This window comes from Onychomys torridus, chromosome 6, assembly GCF_903995425.1.
Source record: "Onychomys torridus chromosome 6, mOncTor1.1, whole genome shotgun sequence".
NCBI lineage: Eukaryota > Metazoa > Chordata > Mammalia > Rodentia > Cricetidae > Onychomys > Onychomys torridus.
This window is the reverse complement of record NC_050448.1, coordinates 68,032,144-68,051,051: the sequence shown is the minus strand read 5'-3', so window position 1 is coordinate 68,051,051 and position 18,908 is coordinate 68,032,144. Positions and strand designations below refer to the sequence as shown.

General features: G+C 39.2%; 2 protein-coding genes across 2 annotated transcripts; both read right to left on the bottom strand.

Moving 5' to 3' along the window:
- Nucleotides 1-3,152: 3,152 nt before the first annotated feature.
- LOC118585311 (small proline-rich protein 2G-like) lies at nt 3,153-3,452 on the bottom strand. Its single transcript, XM_036189700.1, has 2 exons — nt 3,405-3,452; nt 3,153-3,323 (listed from the first exon to the last, which is right to left on the bottom strand). The coding sequence occupies exons 1-2, from the start codon at nt 3,450-3,452 to the stop codon at nt 3,153-3,155; spliced, it is 219 nt and encodes a 72-aa protein (XP_036045593.1).
- Nucleotides 3,453-10,746: 7,294 nt separating this feature from the next.
- Nucleotides 10,747-10,965, bottom strand: LOC118585348 (small proline-rich protein 2E-like). Its single transcript, XM_036189800.1, has one exon. The coding sequence runs from the start codon at nt 10,963-10,965 to the stop codon at nt 10,747-10,749; it is 219 nt and encodes a 72-aa protein (XP_036045693.1).
- Between the last annotated feature and the right edge of the window lie 7,943 nt (nt 10,966-18,908).

Here is an 18,908-nt window from a genome sequence, read left to right as displayed (position 1 = left end):
TTATTTAGATTTAAGGTTCTTCTCTATAAGACAAAGTACATATCTAGCACTGGTAAAAGGAGAGAATCTATAGCTATATAGGACATAGGCCCTGGGAGATAATCCAATTAACACTGTTGTTCTGCTAAATGGACAAAGAAACAGATAATTCCACATAACTTGTTATACTCATATCAATACATGTCTCATTCCTTATCTGTTGCTTCTTCTTGCAGAAGATTATTAATAAAGGGGCCAAAAACTGATAATTGGTGCTGTGAGAAGGAAATTATTATTTGCTCAGGATTACTCTCAGGAGGAGTTGGGAGAAAGATTATAAGAACTAGAGATAGAAACTGTTTTCTTCACATAACCAGGCCATTAAACATTTGAACTCACAGCGATTGAAACAGCATGCTTAAGTCATGTGAAAGATTAAACCTGACCAAAACTCATATACAAGAGAAGTGAAGTATGAAATCCCACCACTAGTTGAGGACCTATTGGCAGTTGATAGGTTCTGAGAGATGGAATGTCAGTTTTCTTCAATGATGTAATACTTCCTATGTTGTCCACACTCCAGGGTAGGCCCCACTGTCTAGAATAGCTGGACTACACAAACTGGAAATGATGGGGACAAGGACAAGCAAATAGAAAGAAATCAAAGTTGGGTGGCAAAAGACGCACAGTGGGGGATGACAGTTGTGGGTAAGCCAGTGAGAGAATATCATTGAAATTCATTGGATAAAATTTTCACAGAATTAATAATGATGATATTTTAAAGAGGCATCATATTAAAGGACACAAACAAGTCTCCAAAGACAAGTATGACATGTTTGCTTTTCTGGGTTGAGGCAGTAGATAAAGAAAAATACACTCTATCTGCATATATTTAAATACCATGATGAAATCCTTTACTTTTTACAATGATATATTCTATTTACATTATTTTGAAAATAGAGGCTACTAATGCTGACAGCACTGGCACCAGAGTCAGTGCAGCTGAATCTCCTTCCAGGCTGAGACACCAAAGGTGAGCTCCTTCCACAGAAGCTCCATGAAGAGTAGCCATAGATGAACAGGATGCACAGCACAGTTTCTCCAAGTATGAACCTTCCAGACAGAGACATGGAACACGTGTGTGCACAGATGTTATACACACACAATGGTCCTTTCTAGCTGTCATATATCATTGAGTTAAACATTTGATCCTCTTATGTTTATAATCTTTTCAGGGTCAATGACCCTAAGCTCAACCTGCATATTTTTACCCTGACTTCTAAGGAATTTTATGACAGGCCTGAACAAGAAGTTCTAGTTTTTTTCTGGTTCTTCATTTAATTTAATATTTTAATATTATGTAATCTATACAATTAAGAAAAAGCCCCTGAAAAAAATCTAGGTTTTACATTAACATATAGAAGAATCAATAACAAGCAACAGGAGGTTAAATGCAGACCTATCATTCTTTGGCTGGAATTCCTTTCTCACACATTTGTACATTTTAAAATATTTGAATTGTTTTTTGATGATGTTGTTGATGCTATATAATGGTCATAGAAAGGGTGATGTACATGTGTATGGTACTGTTGGTGACATAATAATAATGAAGGTACCAATAATAGCAGAGATCGACAGTGCTAGCTGGTATCATATCTTTTAGTTGTTGTGATAGTGATTCTAGTATTGGTGATGATAATGGGATGTTGCAATTGGAAGTGGGGATGGTAGTGAGGATAGTAGAAACTGTGTGGATTAGCAGCTTCCAATTCTATGACTTACTTGGTACTAATTAGTTGCCTTGAATGTGCCAATCAAGTGGCATGTATTAGTTCAACTATGACCACAGGTAAGACTTCAGAATACTTAGGAAATTCTATGAGTAACAGTAACAGGAAAATGTTTAACACCTGTAGCCATTAGAGAACTGGAAACAAAACTTACATTAGAAGCCCATTTTACCCATGTAAGAAAGAGTATCATCAAAATAATAACAACAATCCAATTCCTGGCAAAGCAGTGGAGAAAAAGAAGACAAACTGTCAGACTATGAGAGAGTAGATTAACCCATGATGTATGGAAATCAGTGTGGGGTTTCCTCCAAAGAAATATCACCAATGCAGAGCTGTCATATGATTCAGCAGCATCACTTGGGTTCATATAAAAAGAAGTCAAATAGAGCACACAATAGAGATGCCCGTATATCAATCTAGAGTTCACAACTACTTCTAATATGCAAATTAAGTAATTCAACTATCTGCTCACCAAGGAAGGAAAGGTTTAAGAAAATACAGCACCTATGTATACTGGAATAATAATCAGTCATAAAAATAATGATATTGTGTCCATTTAGGCAAATAAATGAAACTGCATATCATCATGATAAGAAAAATATATACATTCTTAAATACAAGGTTGCCATAGATGTTACAGATTTCGAAGGAGAAAAATATAGCAAGGATAGGTTGATGTAGAAGTGTAAGTATTAGACAGATGAAGGGGAAAACTAAGCACAAAATACATAGGGATGTAGGGAGAAAATTTATCCTAAAAGGCACATGCATATCTGAATATCACCTCATCTTCTTGAGTTAACATGTGCTAAAGAAGAGACTGTAGTTATGCAGAATGAAATAATGTGTCTCTCAAACAAACAAACACTAAGTAATCTTTCTTAGGACCCATAATTCAGTCAAAACCTGATTACTGAAGTATGACATGGAGATGAAAGAATAAAAATATAGGAACAGGAGAATAACAAAGGGTAATAGAGTGAGTTTTAGAGAAAAAGAACATTCAAATATGATCAAGAAAAATGTACTTTATTCAGAAGAGGAAACCAGAGTGGCAACAACATAACCAAGGTGATTGTCTGTTTTGGAAAACATACTCTCAGTGCCCAGGGAGTAAGCTGCTGCTCTTCACTCTGAGATTCAGGGGCCCTGAACCATTGTTGATGGATCATTTTTAGCAGCCCTTTGACAGAAGAGGCAGAATAACCTCAGGGGGATGCCTTCCCTATCAGGGGTCAACACAGACACATGGAGGGTGAAGTATGGAGAAGATTCTTCTGCATCCATGACAGACATTGATGAGAAGATGGAAGTGTTTCTACAGAAGCTTCAGAGATATATTTCCTTCTCCTCTCTTGGTCCTGGAGACAGCTGAAGCACTCACTTGCTCTTGGGTGGGCACTTTTGCTGGCAGGCTGGCGGAAGTTGCACAGGAGGACATTTCTGCTGGCATGGCTGAGGCTGGCAGTGCTCAGGGCACTTTGGGGGAGGACAAGGCTCTGGGCACTGTGGGGGAGGACAAGGCTCTGGGCACTTAGGGGGAGGACAAGGCTCTGGGCACTTAGGGGGAGGACAAGGCTCTGGGTACTTTGGGGAAGGACAAGGCTCTGGGCACTTAGGGGGTGGGCACACAGGAGGAGGCTGGCAGGGCTGCTTGCACTGTTGTTGTTGGTAAGACATCGTGCTGAAGTCTCAGGATCTGAAAGACATTAAATGAGAGTGTTGAAGAATGATTCACACACAGAAGACTGATGGAGACATGGAACATCAGATCCATTTCTCTCTCCAGGCATGTGCATATTCCCCTATTAATGCTTTAGAAAATGCTGGCATTTCCCTTTCCTACCATCAATCGTGGCACAAGCTTTAGGAAATAAACTGTTTTGTGCATTTTTGCTATGAGAAATTATTTTTTCCCATAAAACAAATGAGGCTGTTTTTATACAGAAACATCTTCAAGAAAGGCATTTTCAAGTTCTAGAACCCTGTCCATCCAACCACAGAACCAATTGTTGTCTCCCTTGTGACTTGTGACATCTCAGCAAGTTCTCTGGAGTTGCAGAGTTGAGGACAGGTCAGATAAATCTCAGGTTCAGGTTCTAATACCTGCTAAGGTATAGGGCTATGAAAAGGACACCAAAAAAGTATATGAAACAGAAAAATGCTCTGGTCAATCTCCTAACCAAATTTAAAGAAAAAAAAAAAAACACCTATCACATTGGACTATTGTATCCATTACTAAGTTTTGGTTACTTAGTAGATACTCATCATCTCAAGATCACAGCAGGACTGATCACACTTACTCCCTCAAAACTTACTACAATACATAAGAAGACCAGAAAGACAGACCAACTCAACAAATGACACTCACCAGGTTCTCCAAAGAAGACCAGGACTTGAGTACCAGGAGTCTGCAGTCATGCAGCCAAGGACATTTTTATAAGAATGTTTGCCGCCCCCAGTGGAAGTACAGATGACTGACAGTGGGCAGGTCCAAGAATTTCCCAACCAAAATGCAAAAGCACGCATGACAGGCTGGACTGGGACTCTACAAATCAGGAAATACCCTTTTCCAGGACATCATCCCTGTAAAGTTCTGTGACTCATTGGATCCTCCTGTCTTTTCAGTTTCACCAAGAACTTCCTTGTTGTGTGAGTTGTTTCCTTGATTGAAGACAATATTTCTTTTCTCTATTACAAGTCTCTCATGTTCTGTGTATTTGGCTTCATCTTGGTGATGCTCTTTGATGCAATGACCCATTTATATTCCTGTTCTCAAGATATAATCTGCCTACGTGCTAAAAGAAGGAAAGTGTTATTTGAGGCTTGAGCTGTGGTTTCAGCTTCATCATTGACAACCCTATTCACAGTGACAGGTCATGTCTCCTACCTAGGGTTAAATTTTTTCTGTAACCATAGGAAATTGAATATGCTGTACACAGGGAAGGCTGATGGGCCTTGTCCTTGTCCTGACCTTCTTCGGGACTGCCATTTCCAATGACATATTTGGGAATATATTTAGACTCCTCTCTAATGATAACAATAAGACTGCTTATCATGACGGTAGAGGAACTAAAATCACACCTGCCCTAAACATATTTTTTTTTAAGGTGGTAAATATGAAAACTCACAATCTCTCACACTTCTCTTGTGGGAAGTGCTGGGAAGACCACCTGTGGCTGTGATACACACAAATGGGAGTTTCTCCAAGAACTGCTAAAACACATAGTGTACTGAATCCTTCATAAACTACACATGTGCTCATTCTTACACATGCACCCAAACAGACAGACAGACAGAACAAGATAAACCGACAGGCATGGAGAGATGATAGAGTATCAGTCTTACATTTTTATTGGCAACATAGCTACATATATCACTTCCTCGTTTTCTAATATATATTTATGATTCATTGCTGCATAATAACTGACAGAATGAATTAAAAATTGGGTGTTTTGTAATTCTTGATTTAACACTTTTAGGGAAACCCACGCTCTGGGTACTTTGGAAGAAGACAAAACCAGAACTCTTTGAGAATGGACAAGGCTCTGGGCACTTTGTGGGTGGGCACACAGGATGAGGCTGGCAGGGTTCCTTGCACTGCTGCTGTTGTTAAGACATTGTGCTGAAATCTAAGGATCTGAAAGACCATGTGGGACAATTCTCACAAGAGATAATTCTCTACAGAGAAAGAATATCAACTTTATGAAATATCAAAACTATTCCTCAATCCAATTCCTTCTCAAGACTTCCTGACTTCCATTACATGTCTCCAATTTGGTTTATTAACCTAGAAAACCATCGCTTTTTTTCACATTTTCTGTGAGAAAACATCTTTTTTCAAAGGACAGAAGGATGGTACTTGAATAAATTATCATATTCAAGAAGGAAAGTCTGAAGATTAAATTCTAAAACACTGAGCTCTATCAGAGGTGACAGTAACTGTTGTCACTGTTATCACTTTTGATGTCCCAGGAAGTTGACTATGATATAAAACAAAACACAGAAGAATGCAAGAATCTAAAACCTACTAAAAGGGAGAACAAAGAGTTCACAGAAGAGAAAAATATTCTCTTTGACCCTTTAAGTTGCTTTACATTTAGAGATGGAAGAATAGAATGAGGAAAATGAAGCAAAGCCTTTACCAGCTCCAGCTCTGCTCTGAGAAGTTCATAGGTACTGAATCAACCTCAGAGAAGCAGGTCAGCTTCCTGTGACTGTCAAAGCTTCTGACAGTAAGGAAGGGTTTGTCAGAGAACGTGAATGTCCATGTCAATTAAGGGAAAGAGTCATCAGTTCTAGACCAGAGCCCAGGTACCACGCATGTACCACCAGTGCATGGCTCATAATGTTTAGTACACATACCATAGTCTCAGATGAGTAGGAGACTTACTACTCTCCATATTTGCATATCACACCTAAATCATCATTGTAGGCAATGTCTGGACTCAGTCATGACAAATTACAAAATTGCCTACTGATCTGGGATGCCAGTATAACACAGAGTTAGTTAATGTGAGGTTCTTCTTCTGAATATAGCACACTCAGAAGAATACAGAGTTAAAGGGAAATTACGTAAAAAGAAAACATATATTGTCATGGAACATGAGAGGGAAGGGTCCACCAGGGCATATAGAGCATATATAGAAAGATGATTAATGATAAAGACCTTTTGAAAAAGCCATATGGAAATCTACTACTCTAGACCCTTACTAAAATACATACATACGTAAAATGTTTTAATGCAGTCATCTTACAACTTCTAAGGGGAGTGCAATACCAAAAGTAGATAGTTAATATTAACTAAAGCAATCCTCAGTAGCTGTAATAGCTTACTTCCTTTAGTTGCTAATAGGTGGGGTCCCATAGACTAACTCCATACTCTTAAAGACTATTGCCTATAACTTGTCTATCCTCCAGAACTTCAAGGTAAGGCACTATTTCTGTAGAAATCAATGCTTAAGTCAGAGAATGTGGAGAAATCTAGGAGGTCCTCACCTGGACACTTCATTCCTACTGGCCAGCCTTCATGATACTAGAAGGTGCTATGTACACTGCGGAAGGGGAAAAGTACTTAACATCCTCATCCTGACCACTGCAAGCCACAACAATGACTGGCTTGGCAAGATATATCCACTGGTATAATAGTGGCACAAATATATGAGAACAACCAACCACTTTCTGTTTGGATTTAAGGTCCTACTCTGTAAGACAAATTACATATCTAGCACTTTTATAAGGGACTAAATCTATAGCTAGATAGGACATGGGCCCTGAGGGAAAATCCAATTAACACTATTATTCTGCTAAACAGACAAAGCAACATAAGAATTCCCAACAATTTATTCTTATACACATGTCAATATATTTCTCCTTCATCATCTGAGCAGCTTCTCTTTGCAGTAGTATTAGCAAAGAGACCCACAGCCGGTAGATGGTGCTGAGAGTAAGAAACTAGTGTTTGTTCAGCATTACCCTCACAGAGAAGTTGGTAGCAAAACCGTAAGAACTAGAGTTCTAAACTGTTTTCTTCACATAACCAGGCCAATTAATGTTGGAACTCATAACTACTGACACAGCATACACAAGTCATGGTGTAGATGTAACCGGCTTGTTAAATAAGAAACACAGAACCAATTGCAGAGTTAAAAACCACAAGGTCAGAGCAAGAGTGGAAAACCTCACCCTTCACTGCTTCTGCTGTTCTTCCTCTCCACCAGAGAGCTACCTCTGTGTGTCCTATCTTTTATATAGATTTTCTGTTCTGTTTTCTCATTGGTTGTAAACCCAGCCACATGACCTCCTCATCACTGCCTGTTTGTACAGACCTCCAGGTCTTCTATGGTTGAGATTAAAGGCGTGTGTCTGCCATGCTGGCTGTGTCCTTGAACACACAGAGATCTACCTAGCTCTGCCTCCCAAGTGCTGGGATTAAAGGCGTGCACCACTACCGCCCAGCTTGCTCTCACCTCACGGCAAATTTATTAACATACAAATAAAATCACATTTCAATACAAATAAAATATCACTATATCATGGAAAAGCTCAAGACAGACCAAAACTCATTACACAAGAGAAGGGAAGTATGAAACTTCATCACTAGCTGAAGACCTATTGGCAAGTGATAGGGTCTGAGAGATGGACTGTCAGTTTTCTTCAATGATGTGACACTTGCTACACTGTCCACACTCCAGAGTAGGCCGCACTGTCTAGAATAGCTGGACTACACAAACTGGAAATGGTGGGGAAAAGAACAAGCAAATAGAAAGAAATCAAAGTTGGGTGGTAATAGAAGGAAAGGCACAGTGGGGGATGACAGTTGTGGGTAAGCCAGTGAGTGAATATCATTGGGATGCATTGGATAAAACTTTCAAAAAGTTAATAAAGATGATATTTTAATGAAGGAATCATATTAAAGAACACATGTAAGTCTCCAAATACAAGTATCATGTGTTTACTCTCATGTGTTGAGGCAATGGATGAAGGTGAATACAGTCCATACGCATATATTTAAGTATCATGATGAAATCCTTCACTTTTTACAATGATATATGCTAATTACAATATTTATGGGGTAGAGACTGTTAATTCTGAGAGCACTGGCACCAGAATAGGAGCAGCTAAATCTTTTTCCAGGCTGAGACACCAAAGGTGAGTTACTTCCACAGTAGGTCCTTGAGGAGCAGTCACAGATGAACAGGATCACAGCACACTTTCTCCAAGGGTGAACCTTCAAGACCAGAGACATGGAACACATGTGTGCAAAGACATTAACACACACACAATGGTCCTTTCCAGTTTTCATCTATCATTAAACTAAATATTTGATTCCCATAGATTTATGATCTTTTTAGTGTAGTTAACCCTGAGTTCAACCTGCATATTTTTATTCTGACTTCTAACCAATTTTATGAACCAAAGACAGGTCTAAACATGAAGTTCTAATATTTTACTAGTTAATCATTTAATTTACTATTTTACTATGGTATAATTTATGCCATTAAGAAAATGCCCTGAAAAAAATCAATATTCTACATTATTATATGAAAGAAACAATAAGAAGCAACAGAAAGTCTGATGCAGGCCTCACATTCCTTGGATGGAATCTCTTTCCCACATATTTGTACATTTAACAATATTTCCCTTGTTTTCTTTTTCTTTTTCTTTTTTTTTTGATGATGATGATGTTGATGTTGTAGCTAATGGTCATGGACATGAATGTGAAATTCTTAGTGGGATAATAGTAGTGAGGTTGACAATAATAGTGGAGATAGTCAGTGCTAGCTCGTGTCATAGATTGTAGGGATTGTGGTAATAATTCTAATATTGGTGATGATGATAGGGATGTTGCCGATGGAAATGGGGGTGGTAAGGGGTGTAGTGGAAATGATGTGGATCATCAGCTTCCAATCCTATCACTAACTTAGTATTAACTGGGTGCCTTGGAATGTGTCAATCAAATGGCATGCATTATTTTAATTATGACCAAAGGCAAGACTATGTCATACTCAGGAGTTTCCACAAGTAAAAGTAACAAGAAAATGAACAACATCAGTAGCCATTAGAGAACTGTAAAGCAAACTTACACCAGAAGATCATTCTACCTGTGTAAGAATGAGACACATCAAAATAAAACAGCAACTCTATTCCTGGCAGAGGAGTAGATGAAAAAAAAAAAAACCATAAACTGAACCGGGTGTTGGTGGCACATGTCTTTAATCCCACTACTTTGGAGGCAAAGCCAGGCAGATCTCTGTGACTTTGAGGCCAGCCTGGTCTACAGTACAATATCCAGGACAGGCACCATAACTACACAGAGAAACCCTGTCTCCAAACAAAAAAAATAAATAAATAAAAGAACACAAACTGTCAGACTGTGAGAGTCAAATATGGAAACCAGTGTGGGGTTTCTTCCAAAGAAATAACAGTAAAGGAGAACTGTCATATGATTCAGCAGCATCACTTGGGTTCATATGAAAAGAAGTCATCACATAGAACATACACTAGAGATGTCTGCATATCCATCTAGAGTTCAAAACTACTCCTAAAGTTAAATAATCCATCTATCTGCTCATCAGTGAATGAATGGGTTAAGAAAATGTGGCATCTATGTGTGCTGGAGTAATAATCAGTCAAAAAGAATGATTTCCTTTGCTCTTCAGGCAAATAATTGAAACTGCATATCATGTTAAGAAAAGTACATGAACTCTTATATACAAGGTTGGCACGGATGTTTCAAATATTAAAGGAGAAAAACATAGCAAAGTTAGGTAGATGTGGATGTGTAAATATTATTTCAGATGAGGGGTGAAAGAAAGAGCAAAATACATGGCTATACAGGGAAAAGTAAGCCCTAAAAAGCAGGTATGTATCTCAACATAATATTGTCTTCTTGAGTTACCATGTACTAAGGGAGAGGTTGTAATCATAATGAATGAAATAATGTGTTACTCAAGCAAACTAACATTACGTAATCTTTGTTAGGACCCAAAAATCAGTCAAATTTAGCTGTAGTAGAATGTCCTGGGGATGAAAGAATAAAAAAATTTAAAAGAAAAGAATATCAAGAAGGTAATAGAGTGAGTTTTAGAGAAAATGAACATACAAATACTATCAAGAAAACTGTACTTTATTCAGGACACGAAACCAAAGTAACAATAATGCAACCAAGGTGACTGTCAGTTTTGGAAAACATCCTCAGTGACCAGGGGGGAAGATGCTGCTCTTCACTCTGAGTCTCAGGGGCACTGATGTGGTGTGGAGACCATTCTCAGCAGCGCCTTGAAAGCAGAAGCAGAACAACCTGAGGGGAATGCCTTCCCTATCAGGGGTCAACATAGACACATGGAGGATAGAGGGTGGAGAAGATTCTTCTGCATCCACGACAAACATTGATGAGAAGATGGGAGTGTTTGTACAGAAGCCTCAGATAGATTCCTTTCTCCTCTCTTGGTCCTGGAGACAGCCGAAGCACTCACTTGCTCTTGGGTGGGCACTTTTGATGGCAGGGTGAAGGAGGTTGCACAGGAGGACATTTCTGCTGGCATGGCTGAGGCGGGCAGGGCTCAGGGCACTTTGGGGGAGGACAAGGCTCTGGGCACTTAGGGGGAGGACAAGGCTCTGGGCACTTAGGGGGTGGGCACACAGGAGGAGGCTGGCAGGGCTGCTTGCACTGTTGTTGCTGGTAAGACATGGTGCTGAAGTCTCAGGATCTGAAAGACATTAAATGAGAGTGTTCACGGATGATCCACACAGAGAAGACTGATGGAGACAATGGAACATCAGATCCATTTCTCTCTCCAGGCATGTGCATATTCCCCTATTAATGCTTTAGAACAGGCTGGTTTTTCCTTTATATTGACCATCTGTAGAAGTACCCTTTGGAAATAACCTTTTTTTTTTTCATGACTTTTTGCTATGAGAAAATATTTTGTTCCAGTGAAATAAATAAGGCTCTTTTCACACAGAAACTTCCTCAAGACAGGCATTCAAGTTCTAGAACCCTGACCAATCTCAGAACAAATTTCTGCCCTCCTTGTCAGTTGTAACATCCCAGCAGGTTGTCTGGAGCTGCAGAACTGAGGACAGCTTAGGTAAATCCCAGGTTCTAATACCTACTAAGGTATAGGGCTATAAAAATGACACCAAAAGATGTATATGAAACAGAATAATGCTCTGTTCTTTCACCTACCAAATAAAAGGAAAAGACACCTATCACAGTGGACTATTGTATCCACTGTTAAATTTTGGTTGCTTAGTAGATACCCATCATCTCATGATCGCAATGGGACTGATCATACTTACTCCCTCAAAACTGAATACAGCACCTAAGAAGACCATAAAGACAGACCAACTCAACAAATGACACTCACCAGGTTCTCCAAAGTAGTCCAGGCCTTGAGTACCAGGAGTCTGCAGTCATGCAGCAAAGGTCCTTTTTATAGGAATGGTTGCCCAGCCCAGTGGAAGTACAGATGACTGGCAGTGGGCAGATCTGAGAATTTCCCAACCAAGATGCAAATCCATGCATGACTGGCTGGACTGGGACTCTACAAAATAGGAAATATCCTTTTCCAGGACATCATCACTGTAAAGTTCTGTGACTCAGTGGGCCCTCTTGTCTATTCAGTTTCAGCAATAACTCCTTGGTTATCTGAGTTGCATCCTTGATTGAAGACAGTATTTCTTTTTTCTATTACAACTCTCTGTGTTCTGTGTGTTCTGCTTCAAACCATTGATATTCTTTGATGCATTGGCCCATTATATTCCTGTTTTCAAGGTATAATCTGCCTGTGTGCTGAAAGAGGGAAAGTGTTACTGGGGACTTCAGCTGTGGTTTCAGCTTCATCTTTGACAACCCTGTTCCCAGAAAGTGGTTATGTCGTCCTACACTGAATTCTTTTCTCTAACCATAGGAAACGGAATATGCTGTTCATGGGAGAGTGTGATGGGCTTGGGCCTTATCCTGACCCTCTTCAAGACTGCAAACTCAAATGACATACTGGTGGTATATGTGTAGACTCCCCTCTGATAAAGACCATAAGACTGCTTATTATAATAGTTAAGGAACTAAAATTGTACCTTCCCTAAGCATGATCTTTCTTAGGTGGTTAGCATGAATACTCATATTCACTAACAGTTCATTTGTGGGAAGAACGGTGGAGACCACCTGTGGCTGTGATACACACCAGGGGCAGTTTCTACAAGACCTTTCCAAACCCATAGTGTTCTGAATCCTTCAAATATACACATGGGTTCATTCTTAAACATGCACACAGACAGACAGACAGACAGACAGACAAAGACAGATAGACAGATCATCAGTCTTACATTTTTATCTGCCACATAACTCCATGTATGACTTCCTAATTTTCTAATGTATTTTGATGATTCATTGCTACATAATTTCTGACAGAATAAATTAAAAATTGGGTGTTTTGTAATTCTTGGTTGACTTTTGAACACTTTAAGGGAAACCCAAACTCTGGGCTCTTTGGAGGTGGGCCCCAGGAAGAGGCTGACAGGGTTGCTTGCACTTCTGCTATTGGTAAGATATTTTAGTCAAATCTCAGGATCTAAAGGACACTATGGGACAATTCTAATAAGAGGTAATTCTCCACAGAGAAAGAAGCTCAAGGTTATTAAATATCAAAGCTATTTCTCAATCCAACTCCTCCTATGACTTCCTGACTTCCCTTACATAATGGGAGAATGCTGTTCTGTATGCTGTGAAAATATGTTGCTCTGATTATTTGATTAATAAAGCTGTTGGGCCTATGGCAAAGCAAACTAGAGACACGCAGAAAATCCAAACATATAGAGAGGAAGGAGAAGGACAGAGCAGAGGCTAAGCTGCCAGCTAAAGACATAAGATGTAAAAGTACCTTTAAGCCACAAGGCATGAGGCAAAGTATAGATTTATTGAAAGGTGTTAATTTAAGATATAAGAACTAGATAACAAGAAGCCTGCCTTGGCCATAGTTTAAAAATAGTAAGAGCCTGTGTGTGTGTGTGTTTATTTGGGTCCGAGCTGCTGGGTGACCTGCAGATGAGAGAGGTTTGTCCTGACCAGAGGCCAGGCAGGACACAGGAAAACTTTCAGATACATTTATATGTCAACACTTTGTTTCATTAGCCTAGAATACCATTTTTTTTCAAATTTTCTTTGAGAAAACATCTTTTTTCAAAGGACAGAAGGATGGTACTTGAAGAAATTATCATATTCAAGAAGAGAATTCTGAATTCTAAGTTACAAAACACTGAGCTCTCTTAGTGATGACAGTAACTGTTGTCACTGTTATCACTTTTGATGTCGCAGGAAGTTGACTATGAGATAAAACAAAACACACAAGAATGCAAGAATCTAGAACCTACTAAAAGGGAGAACAAAGAGTTCACAGAAGAGAAATTTTTTCTCTTTGGTCCTTTCATTTGCTTTATAATTAGAGATGGAAAAATAGAATGAGGAAGATGAAGCAAAGCCCTTACTAGCTCCAGCTCGGCTCTGAGAAGCACACAGGTACTGAATCAACCTCAGAGAAGCAGGTCAGCTTCCTGTGACTGTCAGTGCTTTTGACAGGAAGGTCGGGTTTGGAAGAGAATGCCATTGCCTATGTCACTGAAGGGAAAGAGTCATCAGTTCTGGACCTGAGGCCAAGTACAATGAAATGTACCACCAGTGGGTGGCTCATCAAAGTTAGTACACATACCATAGAGCTAGGTGAGTAGGACACTTACTACTCTCCATATTTGCTTATGACACCTAAATCATCATCTTAGTCAATGTCTGGACTCAGTCATGACAAATTACAAAATTGCCTACTGATCTGGGATGCCAGTATAACACAGAGTCAGTTAATATGAGGTTCTTCTTCTGAATATAGCACACTCAGAAGAATACAAAGTGTTAAAGAGAAACAATGCAAGGCCTTACATTGTTGTGGGACATGGGAGGGCACAGTAGATTAGTGCATATAAAGGGAGATGATTAATGTTTAAGACTTTTTGGAAAAACCATATGGAAATCTACTACTCTAAAACCTTACTAAGATATATACATATAAAAAATGTTTTAATGCAGTTACCTTACAACTAGAAGGGGAATGATACCACAAGAAGATGCCTCATGTTAACAAATGTAAACTTCAATAGCAGAATTAGCTTACCAAATTTTGGTTGCTAGCTAGTGATGTGCCAGAGAATGACTCCACTCTCTTACAGACTACTGCCTGTAATTTGTCAGTACTCTAGAACAACATGGTAAGACCCCATTTTTTGAGACATCAATGCTTAAGTCAGACAACATGGAAAAATCTAGGAGGTACTAACCTAGACACTTCATTCCTATTGACCAGCCCTCATGGTATTAGAATGTGCTATGTATACTGGTGAAGGAAAAAAGTACTCACCATCCTCACCATCCTCTCCCAGTTCTGAACACTGCAAGATACAACAATGAATGCCTTGGCAAGATATAACCACTGGTATGATAGTGGCACATGTGTATGAGAGAAACCAACCACTTTCTGTTTGGATTTAAGGTCCTTCTCTGTAAAACAAGATGCATATCTAACACAGATAAGGGGAGAGAATCTATAGCTAGAAAGGACATAGGCCATGGGGGATAATCCAATTAACACTATTATTCTGCTAAACGGACAAAGAAACAGATAATTCCATGAGACTTATTGTTATACTCATATCAATATATCTCTCATTCATCATCTAAGAAGCTTCTTCTTGCAGAAGATTATTAATAAAAGGACCTGCAGCTGATAAATTGTGCTGTGAGAAAAAAATTATTATTTGCTCAGCATTGCACTCACAGAGGAGTTGGCAGAAAGATTATAAGAGCAAGAGGTAGAAACTGTTTTCTTCACACAGTCAAACTGTTAAACATTTGAACTCATAACTATTGAAACAGCATGCAAAAATAATGTGAAGCTGAAATCAGACCAAAACTCATATACAAGAGAAGGGAAGTATGAAATCCCACCACTAGCTCAGGAGTTATTAGCAGTTGATAGGTTCTGAGAGAAGGAATGTCAGTTTTCTTTAATAATGTGACACTTGTTATGTTGAACACACTCCAGGGTAGGCCCCACTGTCTAGAATAGCTGGACTACACAAACTGGAAATGATGGGGCCAAGGACAAGCAAATAGAAAGAAATCAAAGTTGGGTGGCAAGAGAAGGAAAGGCACAGTGGGGGGATGACAGTTGTGGGTAAGCCAGTGAGTGAATATCATTGGGATGCATTGGATAAAACTTTCAAATAATTAATAAAGATGATATTTTAATGAAGGAATCATATTAAGGGACACATGCAAGTCTCCAAAGACAAGTATCACATGTTTACTCTCCTGTGTTGAGGCAGTAGATAAAGGAGAATACAATCTATCTGCACATATTTAAATGTCATGATGAAATCCTTCACTTTTTACAATGATATATTTTAATTACATTATTTTTGAAATAGAGTCTACTAATTCTGACAGCACTGGCACTAGAGTCAGAGCAGCTGAATCTTTTTCTAGGATGAGACACCAAAGGTGAGCTCCTTCCACAGAAGCTCCATGAAGAACAACCACAGATGAACAGGATGCAAGCACACTTTCTCCAAGTGTGAACCTTCAAGACCAGAGACATGGAACACTTATGTGCACAGATGTTATACACACACAGTGGTCCTTCCCAGGAGTCATATATCATTGAGCTAAACATTTGATTTTCTTACTTTTAAGGGTAGATGACCCTAAGCTCAACCTACATATTTTTACCCTGACTTCTAAGGAATTTTATGACATGCCTGAACATGAAGTTCTAATTTTTTCTGGTTCTTCATTTAATTTAATATTTTAATATGATGTAATCTATACCATTAAGAAAAAGCCCCTGAAAAAAATCTAGGTTTTGCATTATCATATGGAAGAATCAATAACAAGTAACAGGAGGTTAAATGCAGACCTTACATTCTTTGGATGGAATCCCTTTCTCACACAAATGTACATTAAACAGTATTTGACTTGTTTTTTGATGATGTTGTTGATGCTGTAGATAATGGTCATGGAAAGGGTGATGGACATGTGTATGGTAATCTTAGTGACATAATAATAGTAAGGGTGGCAATAATAATGGAAGAAGATATAACTGCTGTCATATCTTTATTTGTTGTGATAGTGATTCTGGTGTTTGTGATGATGATGGAGATGTTGCAGACAGAAATGGAGATGGTAGGGAGTGTAGGGGGAATGATGTGGATAGTAGCTTCCAATACTATCACTTACTTAGTACTAATTAGGTACCTTGAATGTGCCAATCAAATGGCATGCATTAGGTCGTTTTGGCAAAAAGCAAGATTTTGACATACTTAGGAGTTTCCACAAAGAACAGTAACAGGAAAATGTTCAACATCTGTAGGCATTAGAGAACTGGAAAGCAAACTACACTAGAAGACCGTTCCACCTGTGAAAAAAAGGGTATCATCAAATTAATAACAACAATCCAATTCCTGGCAGGGGAATGGGGAAAAAGAAGACAAACTATCAGACTGTGAGAGAGTAGATTAACCTATCATGTATGGAAATCAGTGTGGGGTTTCCTCCAAAGAAGTAACATTAACAATACTCTTTCCGATTCCTGCTACATCTGGCGCCCAACGTTCGTGGTACAAATTCACGAAAAAGCCTCTTGCCTATGGCCTTGTGGGCCCTAGCTCAGGCCCGAGCTACATTCGGCCGGTTGTGGTGGCACATGCCAATAGGATTTACTGAAGAAGGCAGAGGCTGGAAGATCCCGAGTTGATGCCGGTGGCCTAGGAGGCTTGCTAAGGAGAAGCTTTGGCTGGGGCCCACACAAAAACGGTGGCAGTGGGACCATGGAGGCAGCGGCTCCTGCTCCGAGTTGCAGGCTTCTTTTCATCGTGTTGGTGACTGCGGTGATGCTGCTACCTGGGACAAAAGGTTTACTACTGCTTGTTCAGAGAAGAATTGCTAGGACCATCGTGTTACAAGAAAGCATCAGCAATGGTCAGTTTGGAAAAGTTTGGCAAGACAAATGCTGGGGAGAAATTGCTGTGAAGATTTTCTCTTCTAGGGAAGAACGTTCATGGTTCTGAGAGACAGACATTTATCAGACTGTGATTACTCCAAACCACAGAGGAGGCGCGCACACACACACACACACACACACACACACACACACACACACACACACACACATACACACACACAAAAAAAATCTGCAGGGAACCATGACCACACCTAACAGCAACTTTGGAATCTTCCCAAAGATGACAAGATCCCACAACATGGATTCCACATGGACTATGGTAAAGCCATTAAGCTGATTAACACTACAGAAAGATCGACTTTGGACTACAAACTGCTTAGGACAATTTTGAGATGGCTAGCTGAGATGATCCAGCCTGACAGACTACTTGAACAAGGACTTGAAACAAGCCCTGCACTTTCTCATTATGCAGTGGCTGGATAAATGATACAGGACTTGACAATTAACCCAAAAATAGAGTTTTTGTTTAAAAAACAAAAAGGAGAATATAGATATGAGGTAGATCACTGAATCTACCCTGAGGAAAAAAAGATAAAGAAATAAAAGGATAAATGGGTAGATCATTGAATCTACACTAAACGGAAAAAGGGAAAAAATATAAAAATGACAAAAGGTAGATTATTGAATTTATTATGAAAAGAAAAAAGAGAGAATATGGATATGATAAGATAAAAAGGGAGATTATGGAATCTACTTTTAAAAAGGAACTACTTGTTTTACATAGGATAAGTAACCAAAATTTTTTTGTCTGAGTTTATCAAATGTTACTGGACTGGACATTGTTAATATATATAATGGAGATTTTTGTCTGATTCTGTCAAATGTTAATGGAATAGACAACATTATTGTAATCTTGACTATGCATTTGTATATACTTATTGGATATGATTTTTCTTGTATTAGTTGTAAGCTTTTTTAATTTTAGACAAAAACAGGGGAAATGTGGTGGTATTGTGTTCCCCGAAATATTGTGTGTTCCCCAAAATAAACTTATCTGGGGTCAGAGAACAGGACGGCTACAATATTAAACATGAGGATAGGCAGTGATAGCACATGCCTTTAATCCCAGCACTTGGGAGGCAGAGCCAGGTGGATCTCGGTGAGTTCAAGGCCACAATGGAAACAGCCAGGCATGTTGACTCATACATTTAATCCCAGAAGGCAAGCCTTTAATTCCAGGGAGTGGGGGCAGAAAGAGGAAGATGTATAAGTCATGAAGACCAGAAACTAGAAGCATTTGGCTGGTTAAGCTTTCAGGCTTTGGAGCAGCACAGTTCAGCTAAGACCCATTTGGATGAGGACTCAGAAGCGTGCAGTCTGAGGAAACAAGATCAGCTGAGGACTGGCGAGGTGAGGAAGATGTGACTTGATCTATGTCTCTGATCTTCCAGCATTCACCCCGATAACTGGCCTCAGGTTTGATTTTATCAACAAGACTCTTTAAGATTCCTGCAACAAGTAACACTAAAGCAGAACCGTCATATGATTCAACAGCATCACTTGGGTTCGTATGAAAAGAAGTCAAATAGAGCACACAATAATAGAGAAGCCTGCATATCCCTCTAGA

Coding starts and splice junctions, on each gene's coding strand:
- LOC118585311 (XM_036189700.1), bottom strand. CDS start 3,452: ATGTCTTACCAACAACAACAGTGCAAGCAGCCCTGCCAGCCTCCTCCT. Junction 3,324..3,404: donor AGCCCTGCCAGCCTCCTCCT/GTGTGCCCACCC, acceptor AAGTGCCCAGAG/CCTTGTCCTCCCCCTAAGTG.
- LOC118585348 (XM_036189800.1), bottom strand. CDS start 10,965: ATGTCTTACCAGCAACAACAGTGCAAGCAGCCCTGCCAGCCTCCTCCT.